General features: G+C 40.5%; 1 protein-coding gene across 1 annotated transcript in view; it reads left to right on the top strand.

The window, feature by feature from the left end:
• LOC126198230 (rab5 GDP/GTP exchange factor) overlaps positions 1–13,418 on the top strand; it is an 83,057-nt gene extending 69,639 nt beyond the window's left edge. Inside the window, exon 12 of the mRNA XM_049934705.1 lies at positions 11,599–13,418. Coding sequence (XP_049790662.1) covers positions 11,599–11,617 — 19 coding nt within the window. The 3' untranslated portion in view covers positions 11,618–13,418. The remainder of the gene's footprint in view (positions 1–11,598) is intronic.
• Positions 13,419–20,271: the final 6,853 nt, after the last annotated feature.

Here is a 20,271-nt window from a genome sequence, read left to right as displayed (position 1 = left end):
TCGCTACAGTGAATCACAATCATATGTCACCTCTCAAAAGCCAGACTTTTCTGCTGCATTGAATAACAGTATTTTTTTTTCACAAATAGTGCAAATAATAAGCTGCACTAAAAACAGAAAAATTGAATCCTGTATTCTAAAATGAAATCAGTTTCTGTTTATTATGTTCACTTTTCTTGTGACACATTACCCACATCTGTGAAAATCTTGGAAAAATTGTGCATTCATAATTCTGATGGCACTTAATTTCAATATTCTGCATTTGGTAACTGTTAGAAAAACAATAACTTTATGTACTAAAAATTTTTGTATGTGATCCTTGGTTCAGAAATTGTCTCCAGGTAATGGTGGCTGTTTAGTAACATTCTTGATCTGTCAGGCTTAATTGCCTTGTACCTCTGTATGTAAATAGTTCAGCTAACAGTAACACAGGAGCACGCACCTGCACACACTCCCCCCCCCCCCCCCTCTCTCTCTCTCGACCGAGCTCCCTGAGTTGGCGGTCATATGTGCGTAAAGTGTGATTTGCTTGTGTGAATGAATGGCATGCGTTTCTTTTTTGGATGTAGGCTGTAACTGAAAGCTAATATGTAAATGTCTTTCAATTGTGCCTGTCTGCAACTTACATGTCATCTTTATGGTAAGTAGCAATCAATCTTTTCCTTACATTGTTGATATTCCAGCCTGGAGTTTTCTTTCTTATATAGAGCTAACTTTTAGACAAAAACCTAATCATTTTGTTAAGAAAAACCACGGCTTCATTTGGGTGCAAGGTTGGTGACCAGGAGAGGAGACAGTATCCCAGTGTTTACTGTTACACATTTGTTGCAATACTGAAAGACTGGTTGAAAAAATTATGTCTTCTGAATTTTGCTGTTTCCATAATGTGGATAGAACCAATGGATCATACAACATATTTTTATTTTCATCTCACAAAAATAGAATCACTTCAAAAGCAAAACAGAATTTGTGTAATATCCCACCCAATTCCCCAACTTCAATAAAGGACGTTTAAGAATCGAAGTCTCATGTGTAAAACAGCTTCAGATGAGTTAATGTTGTGTTATTTGGCATCAAGCATGTAAGCAAGAAAAAGTTCAGAAAAGGTTTGAAATTTTATACACAGTTTGTTGGAAGCTGCTATGTGGTTTCATTCTCAAATACTGGGTGAATATAGCCCAGGCATTTATGCATATCATGAGTTACATTGCTTCAAGATATAATACTTGTCTTACTGTGTTAATCCTGTAACCTAAAATTACACTACTTAGTGAGTAAGTGTGTAACGTAAGATTATAATCCTTAGTAGATTTTAAATTTTGTCAGTAAATGAAGAGTTGACATGGAAAAGGATATAAGTGCCAAAAAGTAAATTTTTCAGGAGAAAGGAAAAAGTGTTACTGGTACTATATGTAAAAAAACGGTTTGTATGTTTTGTATGTAAAAGTGGCATTGTTCGGTGTTTTGAATTATTTTGAGTAATTAAATTATCAAATATTTATTTAAAATATTGTTATCTACAGCAGTACAGAATTTGTAGGAATCGATTGCCTTGTTGAACTTGTTATATTTTGAGACAAAGTAATCCAGCACGGCCAATAAATCTTTTTTATTGCCATCACTGATTGCCATGTTTACCGCATATTATGGTCATGTGACGTACATAGTAAAATCACATGTTGTTTGCGCACTTGTGCTGTGTAAGCTGCATTGTGTAGTGTACAGGCAACGGATCGGCTAGCTGTGTAGTTTATGGTGTTAACTGTGTTCGTGCAAGCTCTGCTTTCAATGCCACATGTCTACAGTAATAAGGAATGTGCAGATATGGTGTATGTTTATGGGTTCTGTGATAGTAGTGCTACCGCTGCAAGAGAAGAATATCACACGCGCTTTCCGACTCAACGATTACCTGATCGCAGGGTGTTTACCAAAGTGTTTATCACTTTGGGTGCAACAGGCTCTCTTCCAATATGACATTTTTCATCTGAGCCTGCACGCCAACAAACTTTGCAAGAACAGTAAGAAATTTTCGCAAGTGTTGAGCAAAGTCCCAGTACAAGCATACGAAGAATGTCCCTGTGTATGAATGTCCCACCGACACATGTATGGAAAACATTACATGCGGAAAACCTGTATCCATTTCATATACAGCATGTCCAAAATCTCCATGTTGGCGACAATGCCCAGCGACTTCAATTCAGTCACTGGGTAATTGAGAATATTCATTTGCTGCCATACATACTATTCACTCATGAAGCCCAGTTTTCATGACATTGAATAAACAACACACGAAATAATCATCTATGGTCACGGGAAAATACACACAGTTCAGTGGATAGCAATTTCCAAGTTCGTTTTGCCATAAATGTTTGGTGCGGCATGATCGGCAACCTTTTGATTGGTCCATTTATTATCAGTCAGCGATTGACGGGAGAGGTACCTGCATTTTTTGTAACATTCATTTGTGGAACTATTGGAAGACACTCCTTTAGCCAAGTGAACTGGAATGTACTTTCAACATGGTGGTGACCCTACACATGTTACCTTACGTGTGAGGGACCATCTCAACCGCACCTATCCTATTCACTGGATTGGCCATGGCTGTGCTATTAACTGGCCTCAAAGATCACCTGACCTTACGCCTTTAGATTTCTGTTGTGGGGTTGGATGAAATCAGAGGTGCACAAAGTGAAGGTAAATACACAAGATGAACTGCTTCGTCGCATCTTGGATGCTGCTGACTTGATTAGGAACCAACCACAGGCAATTGAACAAGAAACACAACACATGTTATCACTAGAGCACAAAAGTGCATTGGCATTCATGGTGGGATATTTGAACCTGTTCCGTGAACTGTACAGCATCTGTACGATAAGTGTTAAAGCCATTTGTAAAAAACATGGTATGTCTTTTTGAACTGAATACATGTAACATGCATGTTGTAATGCATTCTGTACTAAATGCAAAGTAAATAAACATTATGTAAAAATTTGTAACGTAACTGTACTTCTCTGTAACATTGTTTTCAAGAAAATCATGTTATGGCCCACTTGTATTGTGTATACGTTCACATTGTGCACATCAATTTTGCAGAATTAAAGTTTCTTTCAATACCCATATCTCCCTAATGAAGCATTTGCGAACCTATGTTCATATAACATTTTTTGTTGAAAATTACTTACACTGTCACTGTAAAATATTAACCTTCCTTCCAAACACCCTGTGTGTACGTCTCATTTATCTTGACCACCCTACATAACTGTTTGTCCTGATGCAAATTACAAAATGTTTCAAGCAAATGTTCTTTAGCTGTCAGGGGAACATCAATTAGCATGATTACCTTCGTTGTAGCTTTGTTTTTTACAAAGATGTTAACAGTAATATGACTTTTTTAAATGCCACCCTGTATTTTTTATGCGGTAATTCATTTCCTCTCCTAAAGACCTATTCAAAAATGTATCATAGTGTACCATTCACTGAAACTCACCGTTATTAATTAAATAACACAAGATTGACTTTGAGTCCGGGATCACAAACTTGTCCACTTGCTGGAGTTGTCAGGAAACAAATGAAAACCAAGTAAAACTTTGACTCTCCTGTACCATTGGCCAGGAGTAGAACATTCGAAGGTGCTCAAAGTGGTGACCCTGGACACTGATACACTGGTGCACTCGTTAAATGAAAGAATTATTTAATGCTTCCAGTGTTGCCTGCTGAAGAGAATTACAAGCAAGCACAATACGTTCATGCATGTCCTCTGGAGTTGTTGGAATATCGCGATAGACAATGTCTTTAATGCATCCCCAAAGAAAAACGTTCAGAGGATTTAAATCAGGAGACCTAGCAGGCCAAATAACTGTTCCTCCTCGACCAATCCATCTGGCAGGATACCTTCAGTTCAGAACACAACATGCACACAAGGCATTTTGTGCTGGACATCCATCGTATTGATACCACATAAGCGTTCTGGTTCTTAGTGGCACTTCATCCAGAAGATGAGGAACAATTCGTCTGAGGAAGTTGGTATACACAGTACTGTTTAGACTATCATTGATGAAATAAGGGCCAATAATTGTAATACAAGCATCCCTCACCAGATATTAACTCTTCATTGATGCTGATGTTCCACCTGTCTAAGCCATCGTGGGTTGTCGCTGGACCAATAATGCATATTCCTTGTATTCACCTGTCCTTTGTTTGAGAAGGAACATTCATCAGTACATAAAACATTGGAGAAGAAGTTCAAGTTGGCAAGAATTTGCTGCCGTGCCCGCTGACAGAACTGTACACGATTCTGGAAATCATTCCCATGCAGTTCTTGATGTAGGTTTACATGGTAAGGATGGAACTGGTGATCTGTAAGAATACGATGTACACCGGTTTTAGGAACACCAATCTCATGTTCAAGCTGTTGTGTACTCACACGTGGATTCATAGCAATGGAAGTGAGAACAGTAACTTTGGCAGCTTCGCCTGTGAGAGTGCTACGACGATTGCGTTGTCATGGGTTGAAACGTCCCGTTTCCTAAAGCATCGCAACAAGACGAGAAAACATCTGTTGGGAAGGTGGGTTCTTGTCAGGATATCACTCTCTGTACAGTTCCACTGCCTGTGTAGCATTTTGCCTACTTTCAACAACAACAACAATAAATGAAATGTTATGTTGATGCATTTTGTAGGAAGTACAGTTTTTACTGTATGCCTACTGTACACAACAATATTTAAAAGGACTGAACTATTTACTAAACATACCCCTACATGAACAATTTACTAAACATACCCATACATAAACAAACAGTATTGCAATTACTGTTTTGCCTACTCACACAACTCTTCAACTGACAATGGTTTACGGAATGACAGGTGTGCATTCTACTTATGTTTACATTTGTCCTCTGTCAACGTCAGCACGTGGATGTGTTCCATTACCCTGAGTATGTGCTCTAAGCACTTGGAGCGTCAATGTCAATGTTGTGTTATGTAATTAATAATGTTGTGTTTCAGTGAATGGTACACTGTGATACATTTTTGAATAGGTCTTTAGGAGAGGAAATGAATTACAGAATAAAAAATACAGGGTGCCATTTGGAAATGTCATACTGCTGTTCATATCTTTGTAAAAAACAAAGCTACAATGAAGGCAATCATGCTGACTGATGTCCCCCTGACGGCTAAAGAACATTTGCTTGAAACATTTTGTAGTTTGCATCTGGACAAACAGTTATTTAGGGTGGTCAAGATAAATGGGACACCCTGTACATGTGACTGAAACTACAGTTTTCAATTAAAACTCTACAAATGGGTCACTTACATTCAAAATATCATGATGATTATGACTAATATTGGAAAAAAAACTAGCCCAACATCAAGAATACAAAAATGTGAAATTATCAATTTTTCAACCAAAAAGTTTCCTCAAAATCGTTTGAGGGAGGTTGATTTCTCCTGTGCACATCAGCAATACTTAGATGGCAGCAAAAGCAGCAGTGCTGTGACGCCATTTGGTAGACAATCATATCAGTACGAGTACTCCAATTAGAAGCCATATGTCCCAAAATTCATGTGTGATTTTAAATGCTGTGGTGGTTGTGGCACTTTTTCTGTCCCATCAGTGTGGTGAACCATCAGATCACCAAAGTTAATGGCTGTTGGGCTCTGCTAGCACGTGGATGGGTGACGGGAAGGGTCTGTTGAGAAATGCTGGCATGCAGGGTGCACTCAGCTCTTGCGAGGCCAGTTGAGGAGCTGCTTGATTGAGAAGTAGCGGTTCTGGTCACAAAAACTGACAGCAGCCGGGAGAACAGGTTGCTGATCACATCTCCCTCCATATCTACATCCAGTGATGCCTATTGGCTGAAGGTGACCTGGCAGTTGGTCAGTACTGTTGGGCCATTTGAGGCCTGCTCGGGCAGAATGTTTAACAGGAATGTGGAGGCGCTTTATACAGGTAATATGAGTGATTTTGTATTAAGATTTTACAGGGTAATGTAGCATTAGCAGTTCATATGTGCAAGTTCAGACATGGTCATCAATATTTGTAAACCCATGAAGTTGTTCAGTCTTTGTATAGTTTGGTTAGTATCTATTTTGGTTAAGAATTGGACCTCATACTGCTGCTGACAGATCAGTGATCTGATTGGTGATGAGCAAAACATGCAATATCAAGTCATTTGACAGCAGCCAGATTAAGGGTGTTCATCCCATGTGACCCTTCATCTCTGATGTCTTTCAGGCATTGGGCTTTTCATATTCCACTGTGTCAAGGATATAGAGTGAATGCCTTTATTCAAGAAAACTGTCGCCTCTAGTGAAGTGATGTGAACAACAGTCTACTGTCCATCACAGATGCAGAAAGTGTTTGGTTCACAGTACAGCAAGTAATTTGCTATTACTGGCTGATGACCACAGCTAGTGATGTGCAGCTATTTTGTCCAGAGCTACCTCCTCATAATGAGGCACAGGAAGTCAGTGCCACTTAACCTTTACCTCTGCTCACAATGGGGTCCACTGGATGCTCCAGACAAGAGATATCATCACTTCGATGGATGGATTATAATACATGTTGTACAAGCAGACGACAGATTATAAATGTATTGAAAATCATGCAGCGATGGATCCTGCTTACCATTAGGAATGGAGAGATTGTTGTGTGAGGAATATTGTAAACAAAATTAACTGGGAGCCGTGATAGGTCTGTCATCATGTTGAACCAATGAAAGTCACAAACAGGAATTTGCTGTTTAGTCATGTTCATCTGTTTGTTTGCCTACAGCATACTGCACATATGATGCGTGCCTTCAACAAGAAAATTCACCTCTCAGTCATTGTCAAACTATGACAGAGAGGTTCGAGCAACAATCCACAAACATAAGGATTCTTGTATGGTCCCTCAGCTCACCTGATTGTAATCCTGTTGAGTATATCTTGGGTGTCACTGAGCGTTTGTCCCAGTTCCTAGTACTAAATGTTACTATGTAGGTATCTTTAATTTACTTGTCCATGAGTAAGTGACCAGCTATACTCTACTCAAGCTGAAGATACTGCCTGCATTCTCCCATAGTCAAAATTGTTTCATAAAGTATATCACTTCAGAAATAAAATGAGAGTGGCTCTTAGTGGCCACCAATGTTAGAAAATGTAACCGAGGCTAGACAAAGTCAAGATAAAAGTTATTTATGTGTCTCGTATTGTTTGAAGAAATAACCATTGAACTGAAAAACATTTGGCTGTGATTTTTGCCTGTAGAGAAGAATGTACTATTTGGGAACTATAGCTTGGGATGTAGAATCCCGAGTTCTGATTGGTACCAGTCGAAAGATTTCATGCCCATAGTGATTTGCAGATGTTTGTTGCTACATGTTTAGCATATTATTAGCTGCTGTTGACTGCATTGTGTGCTTTGACATCGTGTTGTGTATTTTTGTGCTGTTTCAATTGTGATTTTTTTCAAAAAGAGTGATGTGGTGGCTGCTGGCCCATCACAGGAGTTATCTTCTTCTCCAGTTATGAAAAGGAAACTGGTTGTTAGGAGCAGGTCAGAAAATGATGTCGAATACAGTGAAGTGCTGTGGTGCTGAGAAAGTACACAAAGAACTGGTACATCCAGTTGCACAGTCTTCCCTCAGAACTGCAACATACTCCAGCAAGTGTAGAATTACTGTAATTAAAGTTTTTGCCAGGAATCATCCAGACATACCCCAGGAACACCTGACAAGAAAAGGTTAACCATAGTTGTAATTCTAATAGAGAGTAACTCAAAACAACATCACACTTCGTCCTTAATACTTTCAAATATGTACTCGATTACTGGCAGAGTATTTTGTACAGAGAGTCAATGCATACAGTGATGACTAGTAATACATTTTTAATCCATTTAGGAAAAGATTGTGTTGAGGGACATTGAATAAATTGTTGGTGAATCCAGCAATTGCTGTCAATAGGGACGTAATAGATGAGTTCTACACCATGCGAAAGATAGTGCCTAGTGTACAAAAACTGCTATTTCTTTTATAGAAAATTAACTAGAGATGGAGTAGTACCTCTGATGGAGTAGTACCTCCAGTGGAGTAGTACCTCCCTGAGAAAAGTGTTGAACTTTATTGGTTTTGTACAGAGAAATCTGACACACAAATATTTTGTTTCGCTGAATAGGGGATGGGCAGGTTAATGTGTGTCAGGTGTTGGCAAAACAAAGATACTGTGGTTATTACTGTTTGGGGAAGTGTCTAGAAAACTAACAGTTGGAATTGTGAGTCGTAAAAAGGGATTTTGTCAGGCAAGCACAACTAAAGTTCGTGGCCAAATCAACCCAGTGAGACTATCAGTGTCAGATGAATTCTGCTCATTTTGAAAAATGATACAAGTATCTTGTGTTCCCAAATCTTTCTTCTCAGTCTGAAATAATCATGGACCTCTTATCACAACAGGCAGGCCAACAAACTGCCCATGGGATTGGATAGGAAACTATCTGATAGCGTGAAATGATAATTAAATCAAGACCCTACGCTGCCGACAGGTGTTGATATACATCAACGGGGACAGTTGAAAATGTGTGCCTTGACTAGGACTCAAACCCGGGCTCTCCAGCTCACATGGCAGACGTTCTATCCATCTGAGCTACCGAGGGCACAGAGGATAGTGCGACTGCAGGGATTTATCCCTTGCACACTCCCCATGAGACCCACATTCCCAATATAATGTCCATACACTACATTTCGTAGTGCCCCTGCCCATTAAGCAGGAGATCCCAGGTTCGAGTCCCGGTCGGGGCACACATTTTCAGCTGTCCCTGTTGATATCAATGCCTGTCGGCAACGTAGGGTCTTGATTTAATTATCATTTCATTCTAGAGTGCTGCATGGTCACCAATCGTATCTGATAGAGTGGCTGCTGAAGAGAGTATCTGATGTCTTGAGAGCATGTCAAAGGAAGCTCTATACTCCCTGAGTCAGGAGAATAGGTCAGCTGCAAACTTATATACACCTGGCATATTGGCCACAAGCTATTGTGACTTTAATGCATTAGAGTTAATGTGGGCAAAAATGAAGACATTAGGGAATGGTATCACAGGTGACACATCATCTGAAACTAAATTGAATCTTGCAGATATTTCCTTTCAGGCTATTATTGAGCATGACTGAAAAGATTACTGCAGAAAGGTTCAAACAGCTTGAGGAGAAGCAATGAAGGCATGACAGTGTAATGAAAATAGCCATTGATAATCCATTGTCAATATGAACACTTCAGATACCAGTGATGAGTCTGAGTACATGTTTGCAATAGTTGTGATGGTTATTTTCTCTGTTGTAATTAGTGTAGTATCTTTCCTTCATGGTTCAAGATTTTAATAAAAGTTCAAATGTTAATTTAAAGATATTTTAAGGAATAAAGCTTCACATTAGTAGTCATTTACCAGCAATAAAGAGTATTTAATAGTCAGGTTCAACACATACTTTCACTCATAGTCGAATATTTTGATTTACTGTATAATTCAAGCAAGCAGTTCTGTTGTCTTGAAAGCAAAGTGTGTAAATCACACACTATTGTAATCTAGTTCTCTCTAATGAAATAAATTTCTTTTTGAGATTAGTTTGATTGTGACAAGATGTTGCTACACTGGTGATAAACTGCAGTTGGCAGGCATAATTACATACACACAGCTTTGCTATATACCTCTCCCAGTAAACTTTCTGGTCATGTGCAACTCTTGAGTAAGAGCGTTTAAATAAATTCATGATAGTTTAAACGTTCTTAATCTTGCATAAAAAATATCCAGTAGCAACATTAATAGACAGCAACTGTGCCCTAACAGAGATGTAATTTACCCACCTACACAATCTTGTGAAGGCTATTGACAATATTATGAAAAGGGTAACTACTACTCACCGTGTAGCACAGATGATGACGCACAGATAGGCACAACAGAAAGACTGTCAAACAAGTAAGCAACAGCCAAAAAGGCCATCGGAATCACGTGCGGCCCCTCCCCCCCCTGCACCCCCCCCCTCCACACACACACACACACACACACACACACAAACACGTATGGAAATACAACTCACACACGCATGACCACAGTTTCTGATGATTGCTGAGGCGAAGCTTTGAGCTGCAGCACATGGTGGGAGAAGCCATCTGGATGTTGGGGGGGGGGGGTAAGGAGGCATTTGGGGCGGGGATGGGGTGGGTTAGCGCAGGGTAGGGCTGGGGGGCAGTAAAGAGCTGCTTGTGGGAGCTCACAGGGATGAGGTGGAGGGGGGTAGGGCAGCTAGGTGCAGTCAGAAGGTTAGACAGAGGGAGAGAAGTGTAGATTGTGGGTGCATTGGTGGAATAGAGGGCTGTGTAGTGCTGGAATGGGAAAAGGGAAGGGGTTAGGTTGGTAAAGGATAATGAGTAACAAAGGTTGAGGTCAGGAGGGTTATGGGAATATATATAAATTGCAGAGAGAGTTCAATCCTGCACAATTCAAAAAAATTGGTGTTGGTTGGAAGGATATAGATTGTTCAGGCTGTGAAGCAGGCATTGAAATGAAGAATGTCATGTTGGGCAGCCTGCTCAGCAACTGGGTGGTACAGGTGTGTCTTGGCCACAGTTTGTCAAAGGCTATTCATGTAGACAGACAGCTTGTTGGTTGTCATACCCACACAGAATGCAACACATGGTTGTAGCTTAGCTTGTAGATCACGTGACCGGTTTCACAGAGAGCCCTGCCTTTGATGGGGTAGGTGATACTTGTGACTGGACTGGAGTAGGTGGTGGTGGGAGGACATATGGGACAATGGTCTGCATTTGATGTCCAGGGAGGGGACAAATAAGCTAGCAGCTCTTGGAAAAAATGGTGGTGGTGAGTACTCCGTGTGATGATGAGCAGGGAATGTATGATTAGACGCGATTTTGATAAAAGTAATTGTATTTTGTTAGAAATTCGAGTGGTAGATATGACAAAGATTTTCTCCCTCATAACTAGCGTAGTAGAATTCAAGAGTTTAATATAAATTCAAATGTAATGTGTGTTAATTTTGTTTTTTACACAAATATATATGTCTGTGTATGTTTTCTGTGTTTAAATGTAGCATTAAATGTAAAGCTCTTGTGTAAATATCATGTGTAAGTAGAAACTACTGTAGCCTGTATAAGGTTATGGTCTATAGTGTGGCTGGTGGTTGGAGTACTGTAAGGAATCTTTAACTGAATATCTTAATTTGCCTCTGTGTATCAGATATAAGTAAATCAACACTCATCAAAATAATGATTAAGGAGTTCGTGTGACTACAAAATTAGTCAAAGACATGAATGAACTCAAATTATTACACATGTACATAGTTGAACTCACAATAAACAGATGGAACGAACATTAAGAATGAGTGGAACAATGCCTTGGCAATGTGATTAAAGTGAATTTGTATCTGGACAAAACTTTTACATTTATGGGCATCATAACCTGATTGCTAAAGTTCAGTGCATAGAGATAGAAGAATATGTGTAAGCATCTGTTTCTGGAGTTGAAAACATGTTTAACCCCTTACTGCTATCATGTCTTCATAATGAACATTGTTACAAATGATGTACCTTTCCGTACAGTTTGCCTCGCTGTTGCAGGTCTATCTCACCATACTAATAATCATCAAGTGCTGACTGATGTGGGTGCAAAATCAGTCATTGGCTTGGTACCAACAACTCCTCTCTGTCTGCACCTGAGTTCCACTCAGCTGGATGAGAGCCTCTCGTCCCAGATGAGCCTGGAGAAGTCACCTAGAAGTGAAACCTGCCTGTCAAGTTGCTGAAGAAAGAAGCTTGTTCTCTGCATTTTTCGGCATTGTGTAATTTGTGATTGGCTGAATACTAAGGCTTTTGAGCGCCAATTAACGAGAAGTTATCTTACAAGATACTGATCTCCCTCCCTTACTCATGTTTCAGGTAGTTAACCAGTTAACAAAATTGCTAGTCTTGCTGCTACAAAATGTATCTGAATTTCTCACTCTCTCTGCCTACTGTCACGTGTTGTCTAGTACCACAAGATCTTCAGTAACACAGTCATACTCCTTACTCCCATTTATAAATTATTTACATGAATCAGTGGTAGCTGTTTTTGTGTTTCTGTAACGATTTTGGTTTGGTGGCACCTGGCCAAGGCGTTGGCATCTCATGATCTTGAAAGATGCCCTAAACTTTCTAAGATGTTTTAATAAGAGCCTATGTTTATTTTTGGTGACTTTGGACTGCCCACAGTTTCTCTCCACAATAGTGGTTCTTCTGACACACTGACATTAAGCAGCACGCATCTCGTGGCCATGCTAGTTGTGAGAAACAGTCTCTGTTGTCCTGTACATCCTGAAAATGTAATCAGCAGTGTTTGACTTTGGGTGGTCAGCACCATGTTGTTTCCTTTCCATATGCAGCCCAGCTTGACATTATGCCTGACTAGCATTTCCCTCCACATGGGGGCGAGTGGCAGTTTATGAATGAGGGTGAGGGACTGACTCCCTTCAGTTTATGACCCTACTATGCATCCCTTGTATGTAGAGCACAACTTGCTTTCACAGTGGCTTCTCATTTAGTTATGCATGCTATTCAATGTATGGAATCATAGTCTAATTATTGAAGTATTGTCAATCACTGGTACTGATTCACATTTCATTATCTGGTGGGGATGAATTTATTCTGATTAGTTTTGACTCTTTCTCTCACAGATTTTACACAAGTTATAGGACAGTTTGGCGAAAACAGTCATGTAACACCTGGTAGGATAACACCGTATCTCTGTTATTAAAAAATTGATTGGTAGACAGTTCAAAGCTGGAACTCAAGGCGAGAGGTGCACGGTGGTCCGTGTCACATTTGTGGAAGCTGACAATCAGCAATTTTGGGGTGAAGAAGCTTATTTCCAGTCAAATCTGGACAGCAGCCAGCAGGATGACATTAGATGGAGAAACAATTTTAAGAGGCAAGTATACTGAAACACATCTTCAAAGACTATCATAAGAGTAATGAAAAATCTTCCAGAGACTAGTCATAACATCGTTATTGCAACAGTTTTGTAATGGAGAAGAGAGAAGATGGAAGAGCTGAAGGTTGAAGATCAGAACAACAAAGATTTAGTACAAAGATATGCAGAAGACTACAAGAGAGTGAAGATTTCAGACATCAGAATAGACTAAGAATCGTGGTTAGATTTCATCACAGAAATGCGAGTATATGGTGCAGTAACAGTGGCTGTGAATAGAGTAAGTAGGTTCTTTTATATTGACTGCGAGAAGTGGAGAGACAGTGAGCTACAGCAGGAATGCAGACAATACGATAGAGAGTGAGTATTATGTGAGCTTTGTGTTATTGAAAACAGACTTTGATCATTGCTGCATTTGTTAATTATTTTAAAAGTGAGATCCACAGTACATGTTGATTGAAAAGTGTAAGTTTTAAAATAAATTGGCATCATGCTACTCAAATAAATTGTGATATCAGTGTCCATTGTTAAACTACGAAAGTGTATGTGTATATACTAACCTTTCAGATCGCCTCAAAAAATCCCATCTAAAGTGTATTAAAGAGTTCCAGAGGTTGGGCAGAGTCAAAAAACTACAGTTTGAGTAATTAACACTTTTAGCTAATTTTGATTATTACAAAATTAATCATTACCACATTGGCAACTCGCATTATCTTTCAGCAGAGCTGGTGACTGTGAAACGTCACTGCTGCTTACTGAAACAAAATATCAGCTGTGCAATATTAATACCTTCAGATGCATGTATTAGTTTTTATTTATTTACTTTCCAGTGGTACAATTCACCACCTTCAGATCCCTAAGTACAGCAAACACATCATTCTCTATACTACACAAAAAACAAAATCATGGTATCTGTATTTACTTGTTTAAATGAGGAAATATTACAGTATTAAAATAGTAAGACATCAGTTGCAGAAAGTGTCTCCACTGCATTGTAATAATTATAACGGCTAAGGACGACGGCAGAGGTGAACTCAACACAGTCAGCATTATGGAGAACCCATCTGAGCGGGCGTCCATAGGAGCAATGCTGGGGGAGGGATAGGAAGATTGGGAGGCGGTCACTATCACACAGGTCAGTGAGGACTCTCCAGTGGATATGTGATAGAAGACCAGAGCTGCAAAAGGAGAGATCAATGGCTGAATATGTTGTGTGTGCCATGCTGAGGTGTGTGGGGGCGCCAGAGTTTAAGAGCCAAAGATTGAGCTGTGCCCGTGAAGTTTTGATATTTTTACCATGGCCAGTGATCGTTGTACGACCCAACAAAGGTTATGGGTGTTGCAGTTTCCCAAGACCGAGAAAGGGAGGAGGGGGGGGGAGGGGGGGAGCTGAGAAAGTAATGAAAGTACATGGGACACGAAATCATTTGGGGGAATAAACATTACAGATGATAAAATACTGACATGCCCTCACCTGAGCAGCCACAGCCTCCAATGGTGTTTTTAGGAGGCACAAGGTCACTGTATATAGAGCACAGCACATACGTAAAACTCCACCTGATACCCTTTCAGAGTCAGTATGATTCTTAAAACACCCTCGGTAACCAATAAAGGTAAGGGTTTGAGCTGCTGAAAACCACATTTCCTGGATGGCGATACATATCCAGGGTAAGTGCTTAAAAGGTGCCATAGCTCAGCCAGGTGGTGGGAAAATATGTTAAAATTCCACTGGAGGATCAGACTGTGAATACTGGGGGGGGGGGGGGGGGCATGTAGCGACTGGGGGAGGAGAGGGCGAGGGCAGGTTAAGACCCAGGGTCATGTGCTGCCGCCAGTTGAGATGTTGGGATCCACTGTCATAGTTTCTGCAGCACATAGCACATTGCCTTGAGAGATGTGGTGCCTCAGGGGCCATTGGGATCTCCACCCTGGGCACAGGAGGGGGACTATATGCAGAGTCCAGTGGTGTGGGAGCCACTGGAGTTCCCTTCATCCTAGAGGACTTCTTTTTATCCTTCTTGTCCTTCTCCTTAGAAGACAAGGACTGACATGGTTTCCCTGAAATGTTTTCATGGACAGAGGAAGAACCTAAAGTCTGATGGCCAGCAACCTGTGATTTCTTCAGCCACTGGCTGGCATCTGGCTGTGGACCAGCAGGAACCATGGAACGAAAAGTCCTGAGGGCCTCTTCCTAGCTAGAGAAGCAAGAGGAGACGAGGTGACTCTGGCTGGGGGCGGCGACTGTGTCCCCAGCAGATGGAGAGCCAATGCTCCTGAAGTGGGTGCAGTCTAAGTGTGGTGTCACCGCCAGACACCACACTTGCTAGGTGGTAGCTTAAATTGGCCGCGGTCCATTAGTACATGTCGGACCCGCGTGTCGCTACTGTCAGGATCGCAGACCGAGCGCCACCACACGGCAGGTCTCGAGAGACTGACTAGCACTCGCCCCAGTTGTACGGACGACTTAGCTAGCGACTACACTGACGAAGCCTTTCTCTCATTTGCCGAGAGACAGTTAGAATAGCCTTCAGCTAAGTCCGTGGCTACGACCTAGCAAGGCGCCATTTGTAACATTGCATGTATCTTAAGAGTCTCACTTGTATCGTCAAGAGCAATGTACCACAAGGATGGATTAAAGTTAAGTATTTCCGCAGCTACGTACTTTTCTTTATAGCATTCATTACGTCTCCTGTTTCAGACTTCACGCCATCCTTCGTGCGCGTATAGCGTGCATTTCGGCCCCCTCAAAACACTGTGTCGGCACCACTTGTTGACACAACACTAAGCACCAGAAGGTCCCCCAATCACCTGGGCAGCAGGTGTTAGCAGGTGGCTTGGAGGGCTCACTGTAAGAGGCACAACAGAGGAAAGCACCATTGACAGAGAGGGCAATGGTGTCGAGGCTGTAGCGTAAGATTGTGTCATTTGTATGGGACTGAAACACTCATACTTTTTTCTAGCCTCTTGGTATATGAAGTTATCCAGGATCTTATACTCCTGAATTTTCTTCTCACGCTTAAAACTGGAGCAATCTGGTGAACAGGGAGAGTGGAGCTTGCTGCAGTTTACACCGATAGGGGTAGGGGCACACTGAACTTTCATGTGCAGGGGACATCCACAATGCCTGTGGACAGTTAGCAGTGAAACGGGAAGACATATGTCTGAACTTCATACACCTGAAGCATGTCATAGGAGGACGAACAAAGGATTTCACATCACAGTGGTAGACCATCACCTTGACCTTCTCAGGCAACATATCACCCCTGAAAGCCAAGGTGAAGGACTTGGTAGAAACTCTGTTTTCCCTTGATCCCCTTAGGACAGATGAAGTGCACACTCCATTGCCATCAGTTCATTGTCAGAATGTAAAAGATCATGGTGAAAGATGATGGCCTGGACCATATTGAGACTCTTGTGGGGAGTAACAGTCATGGGAATGACACGAATTTTCATCTGAGAGCAGCACCTGTAACTGGACAGGAGAAGATGTTTTAATCAGGAGAGAACCACTCTTAGTCTTAGAGATGAGTGCAACTTCCTTGTTCTTCTTCTCAATGTGTTCAACAAAACTAAGCGCTGTCAGTCCTAGTATAGACCGGGTATTGGAGGGAGGGTTTTGCTCCTGCTTGCCTAGTTGTGCGTTCCTCCTGCGGCATGGCCAGGGACAGGAATACATTTGGGATCATACACAGTCTTTCCATATGAAGGGACTGCTGGGGCAGTGTGACCAGAGAAAGTTGAAGTTGCTTCATGTGAAAAACATCTGCCATGGTGTCATCCACTTGGAAGGGGGGCCTCTCTTCGTGGGCTCCACCCAGCCATAGCAATGGCTGCCTGGTCAGTAAGGCATTGCTGTGGGTCCCCATGCCACAGTCATGACAGGCACATTAGAGAGTATGCAGTACAGGTACCAGCAGTCTTCTCTGCTGCATGCTATTTGCAGAAGTTAACTGTATGTTGTGTGTCAGGTGGATCAAGAACATTTGTGTGTTTAATTCCTTCTTAAAAATATTTCAACAGCACTTTCATTCCAGTTTCCTTTTTATGAAACTGTGGTGAAACAGAAACTAGTAAAATGGTTGAATAAACCCTGGAATTATGTAGAGGAATGTCCAAGAATGGTGGTGTACGTAGGGCAGAAGTATGTTAATCAATGGCCCAATCTGTCACATCACCTTCGGGCAAGCCAATAGCTGAATGGGCATTTAACTGGCTCACAGTGAAAATCTTTAACGTTGTGGTTACATACTAAATCAAATGTGCAATTTTTTGGAACCCGGGTGGATATCAAACTAAAATGAAGTCAGGTCAATGGCCAGCTTATCATGAAACTTAGTTCCATATCCGTTGCACTCTGAACATTCGTGGTGCTTTGCAAGTGCTATCTATAACTTCTTCTCAGATAAGAAAGCTAACTATCCACAGTGGCAGCAGACATTTGTTACAAAACGCATTACCCCTGCATCACTCTCCATTGTGGCACCTGCTTGACCTGCACACTGCAAACCTATTTAAAATGTGTAGTCTATATTTACTGTTCATAAATCACTTGATTGCTACACTCCTTACCTCTCAACTGGCAGAAGCTTGAAGACTTCGGACTGTTAATGCTTTGTGTTTGACCACAGCCACTAATAGTAATACTAATACTAATAATAATAACAATATTGTGTACAGCACTATAGTAGCCATTATGTAGTTACTGCTATGTCATGCTGACAATTAATTCATTTATCTGTTTCAAAGTGAATCATGAAGCAATTTCGGGGTTACTGCAGGTACTACCTACAACTCTGAGAAGACATTTTCTTGAGATATTTAGCATTTTTTATGTATATGTCTCACTTTTATCTCTATGGTGTATGGAACAAAGCACAACATATGTTTTTAGTGGATGGACTATGTGAGGAATCTGTGATCTCTGCTGCATTAACGTTACTAATTGAGAAAAAGTAATCATTGATAGCTTATATAAACAGTATTAGAATCTTACAAAATTGTGATAATAGTAATGATCTTTTGAAAATAATTTAGTTTTGTGACTGAAACAGAATTGAATCATTTAGTTTTCACCCCTCATAAAATTTCATTTTACTCCTCAGGGGGTAATTATCCCAGGTTGGGAACCACTGTGATATTTAGAAAAGAATGGTCTGTAATAGCATCAAGGATGTAAGCATTTCAAAGCTATGCAACTATACCAATACCAGTGAAATGTTTGAGTGTAAAACATTATGATAAAAATAATAAATTTAAATTTGCTGGAACCCCAGCATAATAATCAATAAAATAACCCATTGTAATCAAACTGACATAACTGTGATCAATAAAACTGAGCAAGTCACTTCCCTCAGAGGTGTCACCAGTTGCAACACCCAAAATTTGCAAAATGGTTGAATGGAATTATGTCCAAATACAGGGACCTGGCAAAGGAGGTAATAGAAGATTATGCATGTCATTCCTGTGGTAATATCAGACCCTGATTTTATCCCAGAATAGACAATAATAGAACCTACTCTGTTGGCTTCTGTAGGAGGAAGTTGTTCTGAACACCTGCTGGATAGTTTGTTGGGTTCTTGGTGAACATTGTTAAATTAGTGATAACCTTTTGTTTTAACTGTTGTAATTGCATCAGTACCATGTAAAACTGAGTGAACCAACAAATGATAGTAACTGGTAGAGTTTTGCTAAAATATTACAGGCAGCCATAATTTATGACAACAAATGTGTTCGCAGCCTTGTTGGCATCGTTGCACATATCATTTTCCCTTTGCTTTGTACGGACCCTCCTTAGTATGAATCCTCACTGCTGCATCTACTCAGGCTTGTTTTTCTGCCCAGATTCACTGCCAGGCAGCAACTGGGATGCATGTGTGCATATTTAATGATGGGAGGATGATAAGAAAATGGATTAAGATTGCTCTTGCCCTTAATATTGCAATGGCAATTATAACAGAAAGAGCGACCATGCTAGCAACCTTGGAGGTATTTACCTTATACCTACTTCCTTTCTGATGATCTGGAGAGACACCGTCAAAATGGAGGTGAAGATCCTGTTTAGACAGTTTTGGTTGACTAGGGACTATGAAAGAAAGGTCCTAGACCATACTGTAAGGGAAATAATAAATTACCTTTAACATAATGGTGACTGGAAACCAGGTTGTTTCAAATATTGCAGGTTGTAACATGTTGTTCTCTTAGAAACGAAACAATAGATTCTCAAGAAGTGATGAGAAACAGCTGTTAAGTGTTTGTAAAAAGCCTTTTTCAACACACAGCTGTATGAACTATCATTTACTGCAATTAGTTTCTATCTACACTGATTATGCTCTTGGTATTTAAAACCTCATACATTAGGTCAGGGCTTAACAACTAGCTGATTTTGGGTATGAGCACTCATGCCTGCTTGACTCTTGTTCATGAACCCTCCCTCACATCACCTGTTGATTGTCACTAATTACCAAATTAATTTCTTTTAATAAGCTTTGAGAGGCAGAGAAAATGCCACATTTTCCACATTTTACAGTCAACTGTCCCTGAGGATGAAGTCTAGGTCTTTTGCTTTTGCCTCATAGTCTGGCTAGTGGCCAAAACTGTCATATCACATGTTTCACTGACACAGGAACTGCTGTTTACTTCTTCTTCTGGTCTTCTTGCCCATACATTACTCAAAGCCAGATTTCCTCTTCCCAGGAAAGGTAAATGCATTTGCAGTGCCCCAAGTAAGAATTTGCCAAAACATTTGTATAACAATTCACCTCCAAGACTTCCTCTTTCTGTTTGTAAGCAGTTTTTATTGCACAGTAAAAAACAGTGCCACAAAATCGAACGAAACTGCTTCACTAATAACTGATGGTCACATAACATTTAAAGATGTGTGCTAAAGATTCACACTATTCAGAAACTTTTCACCAGAGACAACAGTATTTCACTGTGTATGGTGGCTTATATGTTGCTTGCAAACAACCTTATCCATCCTAGGACAAAACTTCAAACCAGTTTTGGAAAAGAGTGTGTCATTTTGATGTTGCTTGAGAGCAACACTGCCAAATAAACAGTTCTGCAAATTTTACATTAACATTTTCACAAGAGAAAAATTGGTTCAAAAATGGTGGCCAAGAATCCAATGCCTGTGAAGTTATTTTTGGTTAAGCATTGGTCCTTGTGTTGGAACATCCACCTTAATCACCATACATTGTTCTGTGTGACTTTTTTCTGTTCCCAAAAGTGAAATCTGCACTGAAAGGAACAAGATTTGAGACAGTTGAACCATATAAGAAAAAGTGACAAACATGCTGAACATGTTTTCAGAAAATATCTACAGGTAT

This window comes from Schistocerca nitens, chromosome 1 (assembly GCF_023898315.1).
Source record: "Schistocerca nitens isolate TAMUIC-IGC-003100 chromosome 1, iqSchNite1.1, whole genome shotgun sequence".
NCBI lineage: Eukaryota > Metazoa > Arthropoda > Insecta > Orthoptera > Acrididae > Schistocerca > Schistocerca nitens.
This window is presented reverse-complemented; position numbering and strand designations above follow the sequence as displayed.